Source organism: Sturnus vulgaris, chromosome 13 (assembly GCF_052056855.1).
Source record: "Sturnus vulgaris isolate bStuVul1 chromosome 13, bStuVul1.hap1, whole genome shotgun sequence".
In the NCBI taxonomy this organism is placed as follows: domain Eukaryota; kingdom Metazoa; phylum Chordata; class Aves; order Passeriformes; family Sturnidae; genus Sturnus; species Sturnus vulgaris.
In genome coordinates, this window is record NC_142255.1 from 3,319,170 (window position 1) to 3,339,250 (window position 20,081).

General features: G+C 39.6%; 1 protein-coding gene across 1 annotated transcript in view; it reads left to right on the top strand.

Annotated features, from left to right (window-relative positions):
* The window catches only part of ETFA (electron transfer flavoprotein subunit alpha), a 29,037-nt gene that overhangs the window by 4,574 nt on the left and 4,382 nt on the right, over positions 1-20,081 (top strand). The window contains exons 2-9 of the mRNA XM_014879145.2: positions 1,292-1,441; positions 3,158-3,239; positions 3,341-3,423; positions 4,883-4,982; positions 6,186-6,296; positions 7,404-7,505; positions 8,290-8,358; positions 9,358-9,440. Coding sequence (XP_014734631.2) covers positions 1,292-1,441; positions 3,158-3,239; positions 3,341-3,423; positions 4,883-4,982; positions 6,186-6,296; positions 7,404-7,505; positions 8,290-8,358; positions 9,358-9,440 — 780 coding nt within the window. The remainder of the gene's footprint in view (positions 1-1,291; positions 1,442-3,157; positions 3,240-3,340; positions 3,424-4,882; positions 4,983-6,185; positions 6,297-7,403; positions 7,506-8,289; positions 8,359-9,357; positions 9,441-20,081) is intronic.

Consider the following 20,081-nt stretch of genomic DNA (forward strand, 5'->3'; position numbering starts at 1 on the left):
TAATCAAAAGGACAAATTATGATCCAGATTCTGCAAAAACTTATCTTTGTATTTTTTCTTTGTGCACTGTGATTAGCTTCAGGGAAGTCCTTGGGATTTGATTTCTGTGTTTGAAATTCAGTACATTGGTAGACTTTGTGGGGTTGAAGTCCAGATGCAAATTTGAGCCTCTCATATTTTCTGAAGCTTTTTTTATTTGAAGCTGTAGACAAGTGCATATTTAGCATGAGGGGAAATGGGGTTGGAATGCAAGTTTAAAAAAGTAGTGTTTGGCTGTGCATCTTCAGTGTTATGTTAGTTTTTGTCCTTGGTTATATTAATGAATTTACTTGGTTTTCCATGTGTTCCACCCTACACTGATCGTAACTTGAGTATTCAGTTGTTATGTAGGGTAAACAAACACTTGAGGGACGATATTCCTGTTCCCATCCAAAATGTTTTTCCTACTCTAGTATTAGAGGAATGACACTTCTCACATATATACCTGAATATTAGAGAGGAAGGTCTCAGAATTTAGACTATTTTGGTTTAGTTTTATGACAGCTTTTTGCCTTTTCATCTGTTTTTTTTTTTTTTTTTGTTGCTTTCATTTTTGTTTCTTTCATTTTTATTTTAGAAGTTCAAGTTTGTGTATGGGTGGTGAATTGGTCAAAATTGTTATTTAAGGACCATTCAATTGTGGTGGTAGACTAAGTGCTCAGATGTTTTAAAGGAAAAGAGGGGAAAGTGGACCTGATGCCTATAAAGATTTCTCCTAGTGTGTTTGCAGGCTGTGAGCCCCTGCTGCATAAAGTTTATGCCTCTGCATAAAGTTTTGCCTCTATATGTATTTAAATATAAAAGTGTGTTCTGTAGCTAGATTTTGTTTAAAACTTATAATAAAACACTGCCAGAGAACCACCCTAGAAAACCAAGTAAATATTTATTTGCAACTGTTGATTTCCTTGTGTCTTACTCTTGCTTGTCTAATCCTCACTCTTTAAGGTCCTTGCTTAAGTTGATCAACTGAGTTTGAATGTAATGTGTTAAAATGTTTTTCTTAATTTAGTTCAGTATTTTCCTGTGGAGTTTCAATTTAGGCACAGTATGTTACAGACAAGCTGAAGTCAAGCGGGTTTATTTTTTTGTATCACTCTATGTATTCTCTTTACTTTATAAAAATTATCTAGAATGAGCCTGTTTTGTTTGACAACAGCGTTTTACGATTATTTCTGGGAAGCCTTGGATGCTCAGAGGAGCAGTTTTGACTTCAGTGCTAAGTTTCCAACCGCTGTGTGTCCCTTCCTTGCAGGCGTCGGTGCTGCGGAGGTCTCAGAGCACCTTGGTGGTGGCAGAACACAACAATGAGTCTGTCACGCCCATCACCCTCAATGCCATCACTGCGGCAAAGCGCCTGGGAGGGGACGTCTCTTGTTTGGTGGCCGGTACCAGCTGTGACAAGGTAGGAAATGCTATTTTCATACCAATGGAATAAAGAATGCAGTGAAACAATACTTGGCAGCGTCTTGGGCAGCCCGAAAAATAATCTGAAGTGAGGAGAAACCGTGCCAGGAGTTGCTAATCTGCCAGGAAAGTCCTGCACTTGGAACTGCTTCTCTTCTAAAGAGAAAATGGGAATATAGATTTCATTTCGCAGGGGATGGTATCAATAACAGTTCTTACATGCTTGAGCAAGCAAATTTTTATAGGGCTGAAGGACACTTAACTTTTAAAACAAGATACATCTCTGTAAAGTTTAAGTGACAAATATTGCAGTGCTTGTTTAAATGTGCTTGTTTAAATGGAAACCAGCAGAAGTGAAACAACGGTGATAAATTGGGCTTTTGAGCAAGTTGCTTTTACTAACCAATCACTAATTGTGTGGAGAGTGTTTGCAACCTGAAATTCTGAAATTAGTGCTCCTTGACTTTATCCCACAGCTCATGTATGTAAAAAGTTCCTTGTATGTTAGCTGTGTATTTTTAGTGTAATTTCTATGTGCCAATTCTAGAGACAGTGTAGTTACTACACTAATGGCACTTTTATTCCAGCATGACTTGGTATTGTTTGAACAGTAGAAGTACAAAAAACTATGCCTAATATTTACATAGTGTGTATGAACTGTTATTTTGAAAGCAACATGTAGTATCTCATGAAGAAGGCATACTTAGAGCAGCTTATTCACAAATAGGTGGAGAAACCTCAGTAGCTATTCAAGTGTTTGAGCTGGAGATGAAGCAAATAGTTATCTAAATCAAGAAAATGAAAAAGAAAAAAAGAAAGAATTCCCTGTCGTGTGTTTTTAATTTTCCTTATTCTGTGCACTTGCATAGGAGAAAAATGATTGTGAATGTTTTGTTTGTTTTAATGCTAAATATATGGAGTCTGTAAGGGTGGGGAAAAGTATTGTATAAAAAATGAAAGTTTAGAGATTTTTATTTAAGAGCCAGTGACTCAAACAGATATTCTGCAGCAGCTATTAGGGATTTTTTTCTTTATTTCCTTTTGTTAATTTTTGAGGGTAAACTGATACTCGTCAAGCTGAGTAAAACTCCGCTGGTTCTCGGACGATGCATGTGGTCTCCAGACCTCGCTGTCACTCCTCTTCTCTCTGATCTGGAGTAACCCTTTTATCATTTAAACTTCACTTGTGCCAATTCAAACGAAAAAAATGCATAAATATAAATTGAAAATACACATTGCTTCAGTGGGCAAAAAGTCAGATGCAAACAAAGGGTTGCTCCTAGAATTTGGACAAAAATCATACCAGCGTCGTACATTTGTATTTGTTCATATGGCAGATGCTGACTGGTCTAAAAGTATGTAGGATTGGTTTCTTGGTGATTGTACTGGAACACTGAGCAATAATCCTCAAGTGTGGTTGTTGTTGGCTGCTGTGAAAAATGCAGGGATCAGTGTGGAGCCCTGCATGCAGGAGGCAAGTTTTCCTCAGTTTGATTTGCTCTGTAGTTCTCTTATTCAAATTCATTCTCATTATCCCGTGAGGCTGTGGCTCAGAAGATATGCATTTTATTCCAGGTTTGTTCTGATTTGGAAATTCATGTACTTTTGGTTCTGATTTTACTAATCTATAGACTGTGAGCTGTTTGCAGTGGGGACTCCTTTGTTACGTGTTTGCCTGTTAAAACACAAACTAATAATTCACTTGTAATCACAGGTAGCATCAGAACTCAGCAAAGTACAGGGTGTTGCAAAAGTTCTCGTGGCTCAGCATGATGTGTACAAGGGATTTCTAGCAGGTGAGAGTTGTTCCTACCTATTGACAAAAGAAATCTATTTGTGTATTTGTGGTCGAAAAGAAGATGGTTCTAAATTCTGAGCAATATATTTTTATTCTCAGAGGAGCTGACTCCCTTGATTGTGGAAACTCATAAAAAATTTAATTATACCCACATTTGTGCTGGAGCATCTGCCTTTGGGAAGGTAAGTAGATCAAAGAGCATCAAAAAGTTCTTGTAGAAAAGAGACAGACACTGCTATATGTAAGAGTGTGAATCAAAGGCCTGAGAGAGATCAGCCATGGACAGTTTTGCATTTGCAAACTATTTTACAGTAGTTTGCTGAAGAGGTCATTAGTTAGATTTCATGATTCATTTTTGAGTTCTTTTATGAGATGATGTGAAAAAAATAGTATAGAAAAAAATACTCTGTGGTAACCAGCCATTCCTATGGACACAAGGCAAAATGTACGAGAAGGCAAACAAGATTACGTGATCTGAAAGCATGAAAATTGTAAGGAAAAGCACAGCAAATCGAGAGGAGAAATCTGTTATTTTCATGTTGAAATGAAAGTGTGCAGACCTATTGGAAGCAAACTTTTTTTTGGAATGGGATTTGCATCTGTGGTATAAGTGATGTACATTGAAATGTCTGTAAATATCGATAAACAACAGGGATCTAAGTCACAGCCAGGGTGGTTTTTAATGAAAATACAATTTTTCAAAATGTTTTTTTTTTAAGGAATGTGTTTATAAGTACACGGAGAGCCTCAGTACTAAGAATCTGGGCAACATTGTGGTGCAGCTAAATGAGAGAAAAAGGATCCTTCAGAAATCTTGCCGATGTAGGACGAGTAATGACATCGGCTTCCATCTGACTGTTTTCACTTCCAATCAATGTCAATCCATATGCTTGGATTTCTGCTAAGAGAAATCTTTATGTAGTTTAAGCCTTAGTTTTTTAATTTTTTTTTTTTTGGAACTGCAGTGTCATAGTATGAGTTAATGGCTTTTGCTTTAAACCTTATATTGCCATTTTTGAGTGCTTCATGTGAGTAAAGATTTCAGAACTGGGCCCTTTTTTCTCATACCAGATTAAGAGGCAGACAAAAAGCAAACAATCATCTTTGATTTCTTCATCATTTCTGCTGCTCTTTTTATCCTTCTTTCTGCTCCTAAAGGTGCTAAGTAATTTTCCAGAGTAAATTTTGGAGCAAGAGAATATATACTTTAATATATATATATTTTTTTTTTTTTGCTTTGGAGGGAAGAATGCAGAGGGTTTTTTCCTATCATTTCTGGCATCTAACTTCCAAAAGCACCTTTTTTTTTTCTTGAAGTGCCAAGAGCTCAGCAATCCATAACTGTCAATTTTCTGAGTAAATGGCATCTATATTCAGTTTTAGAACATTTGAAGCAAATAAGTCTCGTAATTTAAGATATTGAATTAAGGGTTTACTTACAGTAAGTCTCATAAAATGTCTAATGTTATTACAGTAATGGGGTTTTATGAAGTTACATGAGTGGCCCTTCAAAAATCTTAGTTCTGTATGTCTTAGAGACAGCGTTAGATGAAGCTAAAATCGGGTCAGCAGTGTTCTTTTACTGACCATGTACATTTTACTTAGCATTTACTCTGCTAACTTTTCATCTCTGATTTCTAGAATCTTATTCCCAGAGTGGCTGGCAAACTTGATGTTGCCCCTGTTTCTGACATTATTGAAATTAAATCCCCAGATACTTTTGTGAGAACTATCTATGCAGGTGGGTAATCACAAAAGCTGTGTGGTGTTTGTCCAATGAAGAATCCAGTACTGCTACTTCTTCTACATGATCCTATTGTCAAAACCTTGGAGTATGATAGGAATTATCACTTTACAATCTCAATTGCTGTGATTCATATAAAATTAACCTCGGGGATGAACATGATGCTCCCTGTGTGAGAAAACAAGTAATTCCAAAGGCTTTGGTAGCAGCATGTCAAACCCAGGTGTGTCACCTTAAGGAACAGAATTTGGTCACATCCTTTCCTTGCACTGTTTTTGTTAATGCCCTTCTGATCAGATTTTGGAAGGAGTGAGACATCAGGCTAATTGTCCAGCTTTATTTAATAGGACTAGCATTAGTTCTGATTTAAGATACCACAGGGTTATTTTTTCTAATTATGAAGACATTGAACGAATTATTTATAATATTAACTTAATTTGTAATTATTTTTTCAGTCTTATTTCTCTAATGCTTGGCTGACACTGTGTTTTATTTCAGATATGAGCTCATTGGCTTGTGTTTTTTAATTTTACTGTAAAGATTGTAACACATGTACCAGCAGGGTATTACATTTTGAGTTACAGTACCAGAATGTGGTTTTGTGCTGCACTTTAAGTTGCTTCCCATTAAATCACAGTTTCAAGATGACTTTGTTTATGAATAGTTTGTTTAGAAAAAAGTTGCAGCATTTTTTCTTTTAGCATTCTCTGTAGCCTCCAGTGTGAAGTATTGTATGTTATATTATATTATATTATAGAGGGAAACACAGTCCCACAGATACTTGAGGGAGGCCTCATTGTCTTCAGTTCTGATGAATTCATGCAACAGGATAAAAGATCTACTTTGAATTATAGACATTCTTTATGTGTAAGAATATAATTTTCCAAGTTGTTTCTTTATCCTTTCTGAAATTTAAAAGCCCATTCATAAGAGATGATTTGAATGCTTTGTATCCTTTAAAAATAGAGGATTTGTATTCATATTTTAGAAACATGGGGGTAAAATGTAAATTGAAGTATTTGTAACCTCTATTTATTAAGTGCTAAATTGTAGTCATCTAAAACTGCAATTTTGGGAAGTACCTTAGTGGATGTTGCATATTCTAGTACAACTTCTAACGTGGTTTTGATTTGGTTTTGTTTTTTGTTTAAAGCACAGTATGTCTGATAATCTTCAAATTTTTAATGTGACTTTTTTTAGGAAATATTATTTGCACTGTGCAGTGTGATGAAGCAGTCAAAGTGTTTACTGTACGGGGAACTTCATTTGAGGCTGCACCAGTGAGTGGTGGTAGTGCCAGTGTAGAAAAGTGTGAGTATTTGTTCTGGGATGCTGTTGTTTTATTTGCTAGAGCTAGTTTTGCTCACTGCATGGTGGTGTTTTGAAGAAGTATTTGTCAAAGCAAACTGATTGTCATGTTAGCTTTATACTTTTAATTACAGGGGCTTGCACTTTTTAGTGGTGTCTGGTAAGAGAAGATATGGATTATCTGCACAGTTACTTCCTTTCTTTGGCCAGAAACTGAGATTATCTGCTGAAATCCGTGCTTGTTCCACTCTCTGCCTAAACTTCTGCCACTGCAGTCTTGAAACTAAGGACAGACAATTTCCAGCTGTCCGAATAACCAGATTGGTTTTCAAAACAAGACTGAGCAAAAGTAGAAGTGTTTGGCTTTCTGCAGTTTTGGTTTAATCATATTGCAACTGAGATAGGTCATTACATCAAGCTAGATTTGTGGCAGTTTAAATAGATTTGAGAACACCCAGTTGTTGTTTTAGATCAGTTTTAGCTGTATCAGTTTAATTTACAATCTAATGAAGGCAGTGTAGCTCTGTTAATTGAGAAATCCAGTCTCAGAATGACAAAGTAGGTGAGGTTGGAAAGGATCTCTAGAGATTATCTAGTCCAGCTCCATGGAGCAGGTTGCCCAGGACTGTGTCCAGTCAGGCTTTGAGAGTGTCTCCATAGGTGCAGACTTCACAACTACTTCACAACCAACCTGTTCCACGTTTGGTGAGCTCTGCTGTTTTTCACTGTGGGCCTTTTGTTTTGTGGCTTAGTTCCTATGACCCATCCTGTATTTCCTAACGTCTGTGGATGGTAGAAGTCACACCTTACTGGAGTCAGTGTATTGCACTGTTGGTGCATTGCCTGATTGACTTGTCTGCTCACACTTGTTCTGCTGGCTTGGTGTCAGTGTGTAACACTGGTACAGCAGAATTCCTTTTAGTGCCCTAAACACAGCTGGTGAACGAGCCTTGTTACTTAGAGCAGGAGCAACTGCCGAGACCCAGCAAAAGCTTGTGGCAGAATTGGTTATAGAATGAACTTTGAATTCAGCTTAAGCTCAGATTTCAGCTTGAAAACAGATGCTTTCTCATTTTCCTCATGGGTATTTGGTTCATCTGGTGCACACAGTGACCCCTCCACCACCCGTCGGCATCTCGGAATGGATCGAGCAGAAGCTGACGAAGAGCGACCGGCCGGAGCTCACCAGTGCCAAAGTGGTTGTGTCAGGGGGTGAGTGGGGCACCCTAAAATCTCTGATGTTGCACTGAACTAGTGGTGCCTTTTGGTAAATCCTATCTGTAGCACAACGCTGCTGTGTGATACATTTTAAAAAAGAAATTATGATGTAATTCTGAAATATTCCACGGGGCCACTGGGGAAGCACCCAACGTGGATATTTTGTGAAGAGGTAAAATATGACTTTTGCATATGCTGGGAGGCTTTGTAAGAACACTGTCATATTTGGTGAGCCTCTGTAAAATTTTAGCAATATGAAGTGTTTTTTAAATGGAAATTTATAATGTTTAAAATTACTGCTGATCATTTCGGTCAGTCTGACCATTACTATGTAATGACCTTAATGATTTTTAAACTTGTATTGATTGTATTCTGCTCCTTAGGAATCAAGTGATAGACTGTGATTTTATGGCTACAGCTAAAATGATTTCTTACTAATCCCACTACAGTGTTTTGTTCCTGAAGCCAGCAGAGGGAGCACAAATTAGTTAAAAAATGCTGTTTCCCTGGTTTTGGAGAATGACCTTGATGGTACTATGTGCAGGAAGTAAACAAGACAGAGTGGTATTGGTTTATACATATGAAATATTAATGGCAAAGACAAAAGCTAAATCTCCAAATATTAAATACTGGTTAGTAATGTATCCAAAAATACCCTGTGCAAACATCTTTGAGTCTTTGCAAATGCTAATACTCATACAGAAAGTTTACACAGGCAGAAAAAAAATCTTAAAACACATGTTCTTTTTTCTTGATCTTCTTTTTCTTAATTTTTAAGGGAGGGGCTTGAAGAGTGGTGAAAATTTTAAGTTGTTGTATGACCTTGCGGATCAATTGCATGCTGCAGGTAAACTTGTTTTCCTCCATTTTTTAACCCTGTTTATTATATTTGAACAGGTCATATTAAAGCTGGGATTCATCTCAAGTCTTTTATTTTCATGTCTCTGTCAAATGGTTAAAATGCTCTTAGTTTAGTAATAGATAAAGTTCTGTCAACTATACTTAAATGCCTGTGTATGAAGCAGAATATTAACCTGTACTATTCCTTGTGCTTCTCAAATCTCCAGAACAGAAGCTTGCAAACAAAAAGTGAAGTTTTCATAGCTCATTTTGAAGAGCTGATACTTTCTGCATACATCCTTTTCTACTGCTTCTTTACAGAATCCCCATTCACATTGTCCTAGTTGGAGTGGCTCTGTGCTTTTGCTGTGCTTTTGTACTAACAGGAGATCAACCATATACAACGTTTCAGCAAAGTATTTTGTATAAAGGTTGGGAAAGAAGGAGAAACTGTTTGCTTTAACGTTTTAATTCCATTAATTTTACCATTTACATTTATAGTTTTACATGATTGGCTTAGTTTTTTTAAATTGGTGTTTTTTCTAACTAAATGCCCGTATGGCATTTTTGAGTTTACTTTGATATTTTTCTTTACCATGCCTGACTTTTGAGATTCATAGCAATACAAGATGGCACATATGTTCCATTCAGAATTAAAAGACCATTTTGGGAAGGCATTTATGGGAAAATCTTCTTTTGACAATGCAACAAGAAAAAATCGTGGAAATATGCCAGAATGAAATCCTTGGTTTTAAATATATGGCCCTTTGGTGCTGGGAGTAGGGATTTCCTGTTGCTTATGAAGTGCATTAGCACTTAGTATTTGGAAGTTTTTAGCTAGTGGTATAGAGAGGGATTACCATAAGAGCTTTTAAGAGGGAAGTTTTTAAATACATGCCCTTAGAGTGTGGGACTCTTCAGTAAAATACGTGGGCTTTTATGGTGATATAAATTTGGCTTGCAAATATTTTAAAAGAAAACATTGAAAATATTTTCTTTCAACTAGTTGGAGCTTCCCGTGCAGCTGTTGATGCTGGCTTTGTTCCTAATGACATGCAAGTTGGACAGACAGGCAAAATAGTAGCACCAGTAAGTATGGAAATACTTCTCATCATAGAGCTGGGATGGTTTCTAGCATGCATTTTCCTTCAGAGCAAGCACTTAGAGATGAGCTGAGTCTTAATTCTGGGCCTGCCAGGAACATCAGTGTGCCCACTGTGATACTGTCACTTGACAGTGTGTGTATAAAATGACAGAAGCAAGCTGGCACAAAATTCTCTTCTTTGGGTCAATGGGATGTGTTTTGACACAGCTTTGTGGGGGGTTTGCATGCTGCAGTTTTTCATATATACCTGATCCTTTTTCAGCTTCCTAGCAGCTGGCATTGACATGCTACAAGATATCATTACTGACATAAACTCAAAATTATATCAGTCTGTGGCTTGATCTCTTGCAATTGTGTGTTCTGGGTTTTCTTCAGGTGATGATTTTTAAAAAGCTTTTAGTAACTGTTTCTGGATTATTGCAGTACGGTCAAAGCAAAATTTTTGTAAGAAATGAAAGTGCAAGAAATGTAAGAGAAGAGTAGTCTACAGATTGGGCTGCTGTAGAGTGGAATACCAAGACTCTGAATGGTTTAATATTGGGCAATAACATGCTGCATCTTTTTCTGCTGTTTCTGCATCCCAGTATCACAGGGAGCTGATTTCTGTGTCTGTGTGGGGCCTCCTGTGGTGCAGAAGTGTGAGACTTCTTTCGTTGCTCTCTGTGACCCGAGGACACACAAGGAAAGCTGTAGCCAGATGAAGCACGTTCGGGTGTTTGTAAATAGGAAGGTACAAGTGTAGCTCACCTCAGCGTGGGGCAGAGCCCCTGCTGAGATGTGGTGATCTCTCAGGGGCACACTGAGCTCCACCGTGGAGTAAAGCTTTCACCTCTCAGCGAGCAGCTCTTTGTGCATGGCAGCAGAACCAAGGAACAACTTTTTACTTGTTAATGGCTTAATGAGACCAGAAGGGAAGAGTGAGCTGAAACTTAGTTGAGAAACTCATATTTCAGTTGCTGCATTCATCAAATTGTAATAATTTAAATAATACTAAAAAGCTGTGCATGTTCAAAGCCTTGATAGGATCCTGAAATGTTTTGCCTTTGCCATTGCTGCAAATTTAAGAAATTCAAACTATGACCATTATTTTTCTGGTAATACATCAGCAGGATAGAGTAATACTTGGATGTCAAAGATAGGAACTTAGGATTCTGTTGTCAGCTCTGCTGGATTTTCTTGAACAAGATGTTTTGTGCTTCTGATTTCTTCTGTCTTGGGTTGTGGATAGAAATGTCTGCCACTTTTTTGGAAGGCCTCATCAGAAGCCATCTGATGATAACTGTGGGGCTGAGTGGAGCTATTTCTAGGTGTGCTAGTGTTTAAACCTGGAAATCTGTATGGTAACCAACTGCTACAAAACACTCCTTCTGAGAAGCAAACCTCTTCATAAGACTAAGGTCATTCCAAAATCTTGATAGCAGTGATATTAACCCCTGCTGTGTAAGGAAACTGGGAGGTTCTGTGGTTATAAAGCAACCCCAACTCTGTGCTTACCAGGCTATAAGCTAAGTGTCACTTAAGTGTGTATTTTGAAAGGGCATGAGATGAGACTAACCATCCTTAGTTCTTCACTACCCAATTATCCATTAATGAGGTGGAGAATATTAATTTGAAGACAGCTCAGCTCTGGTTTGTGCGTTAAGGCTCAACAATGAACATTCTTTCCAGAGTCAAGGGCACATAAACAATTATGTTGAAACAAAAAAGGCTGGTATTGGATGATGATACAATGCTGTATTTTGCCACAGAGGGCCCATAGCAACATGTGAGAGTCATAAGAACATAAAGCCACATCATAGGATCACATCAGTGTTGTCATTGTCCTCTTCTGGAGGATTGTTAAAAAGCCTTTAGTCAGGACTGAGGAATGAATGTTAAACTCTGGTGTCATAAATGATCTGAACTGGCACAGTTGCATGGTTCTCCATTTGTCTGCAGGCTGATGCATTTTTCTCTCACCTCACTTCTTAGCAAGTGTTTATTAAATAGTGAGTTATGCAGAGTACTGGAAATTATATGCCTCTTCTTTCAAATTTCAGATATTTAGTCTGGATCTTAAAATACATGCAAGGATAGCATTCAGTGCTTTAGAAATATAGAAAATATTAAATGTTAATTGCAATGAGAGTGCAAGTTGAATTGATACTAAGCCCACAGAGTTGCTGACTAGAGATTTTAATTTTTCAGTGTGCTGGATAGGCATCTTAAATATGAAGCAGTTGAAAGCTGCAAATTCTTAATTTAACATTCCTAATTCTACTTCGCTGTCTTTTTGGTACTTCAGCTAGAAAATTAATCTCTGCAGTGGAAAATAGAGTTGACTTGAAGAAGAACTGAGCTTTTTTGGTCAGGTCAAGATGACACTGGCTATTTTAGCAGTTCTCAGAAGATGCTGCTTTTTCCCTGTATGAGACATGCTCAGTGTGAGTTCAGGGAGAGCTTATGATGTTCTGTCTGGAGAATTGCAAAGCAGGTTTGAACAGTGACCAGGCAGAGTAGCTGAGGCCTGAGTTTTGTGTTCAGTTGTGAGTTGACATGCTGTGTGCCTTCTGGGTGTGTGGGTTTTAAGCAGGGGAAGAGTCTGAGATAGAAGAAACTCGGAGTCTGAGCCACGCTTGTTCTCCTGTGCAGCTGTTGGCTTCTGATGGGAAAGTATCTTAGTGTGTGCTCTTACATTTCTATTAATATCCCTTGGCCAGTCTCAGTGGAGGATTGGAATGCATTGTTTTCCAGGACTCTGGAATTGGGTCAGTTTGAGACTACAGAGGGACAAGGGTTAGTTACAAGCTCAGGAAGAGGGGAGGTGCTTCTGCTGCTTTTTCTGTGTGACTGCTGGGTAATAAGATCTGAAAGGGCTGCTCATTTCTACCCCTGTGCCTTCAGCTGAGCATTTGGGTAGTTTTGGACACTGGTCCTTCATAATTCTGTGACTGGCTTCAGTTTTTAAGAGTGCAGCCCAGCCAGTGCATGACAGAGCCCAAGAAGAACCTGAGAGGCACAGCAGTGTTCCAGAATGCTGAGGTGTTAAACACAAACACGATGCCACTCAGTGAGCTGGAGTTCATTTGACTGAAGTGATGGAAAGATGCAGTTAATCAAAGAGCACAGATTTCACCTTGGCTCTGTTTGAGCCCTGGTTCTGTGCAGTACATCTGCCCTTCCAAAACAGCCCTGGACTGTTCAGCCTCAAGGATTTGTTCATGTTGTTGTTTATGCATATTGCTGGGTTTTGACTGGAGCTTTGACAATTTTTCTTCTGTACAGTTTTAGTCCAGTTGTTAAAATAGTCAGTGTATTATTTTTCTATTAGTACCTTTTTTTTAACCTCTTGATTTCAGGTGGTTGCAACTCCTATTCGAACATTCTGTCTTATGAAAAAGAAGGCTGATTTGTATTATTTGAGATGGAAGGAAGGAAATTTTTAGACATAAGTGGATATATTAAAATATAAAATGTTTTCTTCCTAATTAAAAAAAGCAATTTAATATTCAGTGTCTTTAATCAGTGACAACCATTTTAGCATATTTTTACAATTAGAAGCCAGTTTCCCCCACTATTTCTTATATGCAGGTGTTCTGCAGAAAAATGAAATGTGATTCTCAGGTTAAGTACTGTATGTAGTTTCTGTTGAAGGAAAAAGCCCTTGTAAGAATGTTCAAATTAGCTGGTTTTGGATAAAAATATCCTTCCTATGAGTGCCTACTACTAAATATAACTTAAATATATCCAGTTAGAAAATACTGAATTCCCTACAGAAATCAAGCCTACCACTATTACCCCAGAGTAACTGCTATTTTTAGGTAAGAAATTTCAAATAGTCAGGGGTGTTAGTTTCCAGAGTAAAAAATCTTCCCAGTTCTCTCATGTTCACAAACAAAGAAAGAAACAAGAACAAACAGGTGTGGAAAACAAAGAAAGTAGAAAATATTTTCTTCCGTTATTTAAAACTTTTGTAAATGGAACATGAATGCTTCATTTATCAGCTCAATATGAGCTTTCCTTACCTAAGGCATAATTAGCAACATTTCTAACATGCAGAGCACAGTGTAAGCTTTCTCAGGAACTCGTGCAGTTTGTCTGATACTCAACCAGAAAATAAACTCTGACTTGTGAGAAAAGGAAAGCAACTGCTCTAAACCTTCCCTGGGTTGTGTTGCTGCAGAGCTGTGACCTCTGCAGTGCAGGCTGCCAGGAAGGAGGTCACTGCTGGTCACTGATGGGGTGCAGGGCCATTGAGGCAGCTGGGCTGTGAAAAGTGCATTCCCAGGGCTCTGGGCACAGTGTGGGGCCTGGACACTTCCCCTGGAGCAGCAGCCACCATCCAGCTGGGGAGTCCTGCACTGCAGTGCCACAGGCAGCTTTCTCAATGCCCAAACTGTTCCCATGGCTTCCCAGGTGCTCCCTTGCAGCCCATTCTAATTAATTATATCCTTCCCTTGGCTTTTGAGGGAAGGTGGGCTTGTACTGGGATTATCTCACACTCAGCTGCTTGTCCCCAGAACAGCCAGAACCTCAGTGACACTGAGAGATGCTTTTTTTGGCAAGCATGTGTGTATACTGTTACCCTCTGACCTTGTGAAGGATCAGCTGCTGCCTGAAAGGTGTCCTTTTAGTTTATTCTCTTCAGACTTTAAACGTTCACTCTTCTAAAATTCGTGCTCTTTCAGGGTCTAACTCTAGAACTGCCTTAGTTTTTGCTGCAGGATTGCCCAGCTGGCAAAACTACTTTCTTTTTTTTAGTTTTATTTTTTATTTTAAGGTGTTCAGTTACTGCTGCCTTGTTACTCTCAACATTTGGTACAAAACTAATAGACGACAAGAAACTGAGGTGGAAAATTCAGGAAGGCACAAGTTAGGAAACATGTGATGTAGCAATAATTGACACTGGAATAAATGATTGAGCTGTAGATGGGATATGAGTGCACAGAAGACAGGTGCATGTGCTGGGAAACCCTGGGTAGGCAAGGCAGAGGGGAATTCAGTGTAGGTCAGATTTGGTGGCCAGGAGGAAACTGCTTGGCTTCACTGCCTCAGTTTATGCTAGAGCATGTCTGTGGCTGTAATAGATTGAAGAACTTGCAAGGGAGGCAGATTTCCAACTGTTAGGAATTGACAGTAACAGTGAGGGAAAAGAGGCTTGTTCGAGGTGAGGCTTCAGTTGAGACCCTGAGGAGTGAGACGTTGGTTCACCTGAAAGGCACCAAAGCTGTGCAAGAACGGTGGAATTGCTGTTGCTCCCCCTCTTCTGCAAGAGGATGGGATCCTTTCTGAGCCTCTCTGTGCCCCAGTATTTTACTGGGCATCCCTTTCACTGCAGTGAGTGGCTTTTCAGCACTTAGGAATTGTCATCTTGCTTTGGGAGTAGCAGGAAGGGAGAGGCACAGTGTCACATCAGTGACATAATTCCTGGATTTTGTATTTCTTTGTAATAAGTGGATGTTAACTGTCCTTGAGTGTTACTTCCCATGGCTTTCTTAGAGATCCTTTGCTTGTTCAGATTAGTTTATCTGCTGTTTCCCTTCTTGTGAGGAAGCATAAGGAAAGTGAAACAAGGCATATTTTATTCTAGTATTTTTCTTTTTTTGTTCTCTGGCCCTTACCTAAAGTTACTAACAACAGAACAAACTAATTAGTTCCCCTGGCATCATGAGAAATGCCACTCCTCTTGTCTGGATTGTACTTTCTTAAAAAAAATTCTACTCTTTGCTTATCAATGATAAGGTCTTAGTGACTTCCTCATTGGTTGCACATACAAGGGAATATTGAGATAGCAAAGTTTCTCTCTTCAAAAGCAAGGTACATAATTTCTGTTCTGTTCAGCTGAGTGCTTTGTAGGAATGTGTTATTTGTACATCAGGTTTGTGGGTGTTATTAACAGACCAGCAGGTGCACTTTGCATGCTATAAATGGTTGGGGCTGTTAGGTAGGTAGCAGATGGGAATAGCATTGGGAAAACCAACTGTGCTTGGGAAATTGGTTTTGGAATATCTCCTCTGATAATTCACTATTGTTGAAAAGTAGCTTTATGGTGGCAAACTTTAGAGAGCTGTTTGTATGCAGCTGGGACTGAATTTACAGACTGTCTTTCTCTGACTTGCTAAAAAGCTAAGGATTGACAACCTCTTTCATCCTGCATTATCCAGTGTAGCTTTTAACTCCAAGAAAACTATGTTCACAAATTGATGCTCTGCTCCTTTGGGGTTGGTGCAGAAACATTAAATTGTACTAAAATATTCATATGTGAGTGCATTTAGCTGAAAGCAATTGATGTGCTTTTCCCTGGAGAGAGGGGAAAAAAAATTGCTGTATGGCCCTGCACTCCAGCAGACACCCTAACCACGCTTAAGAGTAATTACACAGCTTGGCTGATCAAAGGTTCTTAAAGTGAAAAAGAAACTGTAGTTGGGCTCTAGTTCAGTGATGTGTGCTTCTTGAATGGAGTGAGTTCAGCTGCATCAAAGCTGTACATACTGGAGAAGTGTGTGATATACAGTGTAATAGACATGAACTACTGTCAAGCCAGAAAATATTTTATTGGCTTAATAGCTTGTAATTGGAAGGAATCTCTAGTACAAAGCAATTTTGATCACAAAGATTTCTTTCTAATTTCATTGTCCTTTCATTCTTGCAAAGAAAATAAAATATCTGAGCTGCCTTTAAAAATAGTGTGTATGCCAGAGGGGTTTATTAAACTGGCCTGTTTAAAAGCATGCCATTGGTAGGATGATAAATTGATGTGCATTGGAGGTTTTCAGCATAATTCAAGAATTGTCATAAAAATCAATAGCAGCTGACAACATGCTTGCAAAGCAGCTACCTCAGCTTGTGGGGCACCTGTGGCTGCCATGTGCTCTGTCCCAGCACCATCCAGAGGCTCTGGGAGCTGAGATAAAAACTGTTCTTGGAGTTCTCTTAAGCAAACATCCCTTAACTGCCCCAAGGCATATTTAAATATTCTCATAGGTATAAACAAAGTAATATCTTATGCCACAAATTATTCTATAAATAATTGCAAGAGTCTGTATGCAAAGGAAAATAACTGCATTGGTATATTGGTTATTGCAATCATCCACATACAGCACTCCTGTGCATTTATCCAAACAGCATGGAACTGGCTGTATGGGTTTGGGAGCCAGAGGTGCAGATTGGTGCATGTGAGGTCTGCCAGTTTATAAGTTGGGTATGTCTGAAGCAGAAATAGAGTTTAGGGATGGCTAAGGTGGATTTTTTTTCATTTAAATGATTAGCATGTAATGACTCTAAGGCATACCATGGTCGTTTCTGTTGGAAAAATATAAGTCTAGATGAATACTTGAACTAGCAACTGAGAAGGTGGATTTTTGATTTGGAATCTTGACTTTGAATAGGATAAATTTGGGATTTAGAGTTGTGGGGTTTTTTTAGGTTGGTTGTGATGCAAATCTGTGCTTATGAATTTGGAGGTGTCTGTCAGGGTCCTGTCAGAGTTGTGCAGGACGTTGTGTGGCAGGACAATGAAAGCCTCTTGGCCTCTGTGCCAGTCACTGCCTCTGCAGAGTGCCCTTGGCTGCTGCTGTAGCCCTGGTGAGAAGCCTTGTGGGTGCTGCTGCCCCCTTCACATGTGCCACCACTGAGGTACCGAGCCCTTCCAGCAGCAGCACATCTGGACTGGCACTGCCTCCCAGTGCCTCCTTGTGCTGTGCTTGGCACAGTCCTGGCTCTTCGGTGCACTCAGTGTGCTGTGCCATGTGTTCCCTCCATGCTGCTCTTCCCTGGTCTCCTTTCCCTGTGCTGATGTCTGCCAGCGACTGCATAAAAATATTTGTGCCATGGCTTGCACAGTATTTCCTGTGTGAAATGAAGTTCCTGAGAGCCAAGACAATTTTCTAACCTGTCATGTCCATATACCACCAAAACTTTAACTTCCTTGACTAGAGTTGCTTTTGGCAGTTCATTTGTTGCCAGTGCTGTGAGCCCCTTGGTGTGGAATGTGTGTGTGCTGTTCTGTTGCCCATTCTCATGTGGCACCGTGCTGGCAGCAGCCCCTCAGTGAAAATTTGCCTGTGCCCAGCAGGGAGTTGACAAATGCTACTCCATGCCCTGGACTTTGCTGTAAGTTCCTGTAATTGGGGGCTGTGGATCATCTGCCTGACAGCAGAGCAACTTCCAGGGCTCCAAAAGCTGGGACTTGGTGTAAAGCCATGTGTGGCCCCTGAGAGGTGTGGATTCACATTCATCTGCTCTGTGCCCCGTGTGGGTGTCCTGCCCAGATGAGCTCTGAAGGACCCAGACTCCTTGCAGAGTTTGCTGCTCTGTGCTGCCACGGCCCAGTACACTCTGGCAGGGACTCTGCCCTGGGGTACCCAGCTCCTTTCTGCTTCCCTCCCTCCCCTGCTTCACAAGGCCTGGGGCTACAGTCCTGACCTGGGACTTTGAACTGTGACACAGCAATGACAGGACTCAGCAATAGGCCTGATAGAAGTTAGTGATTACAGGGAAAATATCAAAACCAGGTTATTACTCTGAAAAGAAATAAGGATTTGAATTTCTCAATGCTTCATGTCCTCTCTGGATAACCAGTTGAATTCTTTTCAGGACAGCAGTGAACAGCCCTGAAGCTTTATCATTTAGACATTGTGGGTCCTTTGAGTCCCTGCTACTGAACTGCAGAATAGATTAAAACTAAGATTTAAGCAGCCCTGTCCCTTCTACAGCACAGAAGTGTTGATAAGAACCCTGCTGTCCTGTGTGTTCTCTATATGAAAACATTGCTGAGGTGATCTCCTGTCAGGGTCAGAGGACCAGTTGTCTGAACCAGGGAGCCAAAAGCACATAACCTAGAAGGCCATGGCCTAGATGCATAATAAAGGCTTTTAAACAAGCCTGGTGATTTACAAATGTCCTTTTAATGAAACATCCTTGTCTTTCCAAGATATTTTAATAGAATATATTCATAGGCATCTGGCTCCTGGTTAGCTGGATTCTTTCCAAAGATTGAACTTCACAATGTTAAGCAGGCTGATAAGAGTATCTGGTTGTCTGGATGACTGGCACTTAATGAATTGCTCTAAAAAAAATCAAATTACAGTAATGTGTCTTTAAAAAGAGCTTGTATTAAAGACAGCATGACTTTAGAATAATTTCTCCTGTAACATCTGGTCTTTTATTTGGTATAATTAAAATATTGCATTCTTACCATGAGTTCTAATGTAGACATATTATGTTACATTGCAGCTGTGGTTAAAACAGACTGACCTCCAATAGTAATCCTCTTGGTAAAAGCCTGCTGAGGCCAAGGAGTTGGAGTGTGTTCACCGGCTGTGTGGTTTTGTGGAAGTACACGGACCAGATTCCATGTTTCAATTTCAAAGGAAGCCTTTTTGATAGGAAATACTTTGTTTCTGCTTTATTTCCCCTTTTACAGGAGAGAGTTTTTGTACAAAAATACAGAAAAAGTCATAAATTTCATTTATCTATTCCTCTTTAAAAAACAATATAGTGAGCAGAGTCTGTAGCTGTAGAAACATCAGAAAGCAATCTTCCTTTTTTCCCTTTAATTGGTGTAATGACTCTGAGGCCTTCTGTATGGCAGAAGCCCCCGGGGGTCTGTTGGAACACCTTTGTTTGCCACTCTCCTCTGTAGCTCTGTGCATGTCCCACAGCTGGGCTTGGCTCTGCCATGCTCAAAGCCACTTAAGTGCAGTTTCAGCTGCACAGTGGTAAGATTGTTTTTAACCCTCTTACCCTCCCTGGCCCCCCATATTATTTTTTGAGTTATATTAGATTTATATTTTCTTAGATGAGGAATATTCCTGGTGTTTTTAAAAGAGAAATTATGTCAGTATTTGAGGCTGTGTCTTTTCTAAGCACATGTGTAGTATGAGTTGGTGAACTTTAATTTTCTTCTGTAAAATTAGTTAGCTAAAGAGTACAGCTCTGACTGCTTACTTGGACTTGTGGTATTGGAAAAACTGTCAGGGAGCTGAAATGCCCTTGGTTTTGTAGAGCTAATAGAATAGATGGCTTCAGCCCAAGGAGAAGTAAGAGTTTTCAGCTGTGAATGAAACAGCTGATACAGATCTATTTACCTATACATTTTCATCTCTTTTGACTGTAAGACTCATGGAGGTGTGAAACTGGGAGCCCCAAAGTGCAGAGCTGCTGTAGCTGGGCCACCCTCTGCACTCTGTGGGGAAGGAGGGTTCAGGCCATGTGGACATGGAACATGGGCTGAGGAACACAAACTGCAGCTGTGCAGTGCACCAGCCCCCTTGGCTGCCTCAAAGGTTTATCCTGCTCTCTAGGGAGCCTTTCAAAGGCTAACACCTGAATTTCAGCTTTGTGCATTGTTGTAGGTAAAGGCTCTGAGGGGCTTCCAGCAAAACCCTTGGTTTGCTCTTTAGGCAACTGCATTTTCCACCAAGGTTTTCTTCCTTAGCATTTGGGAATCTCCAGGGTCATGGATAACATGGATTGTCCTGGCCTTCAGCTGAGCAGCACTGTATGTGTTTTTATGCAGACTTGGTTTATTTTTTCCCCTAATCTGTCTTTGCTAGATGCTCCTTTGGGATTCTCCTGCAGTCACATTGCATCCCCGGGTGGGAAGGGAACCAATCATCAGTTGCCTTTAGTATTGAAAACTACTG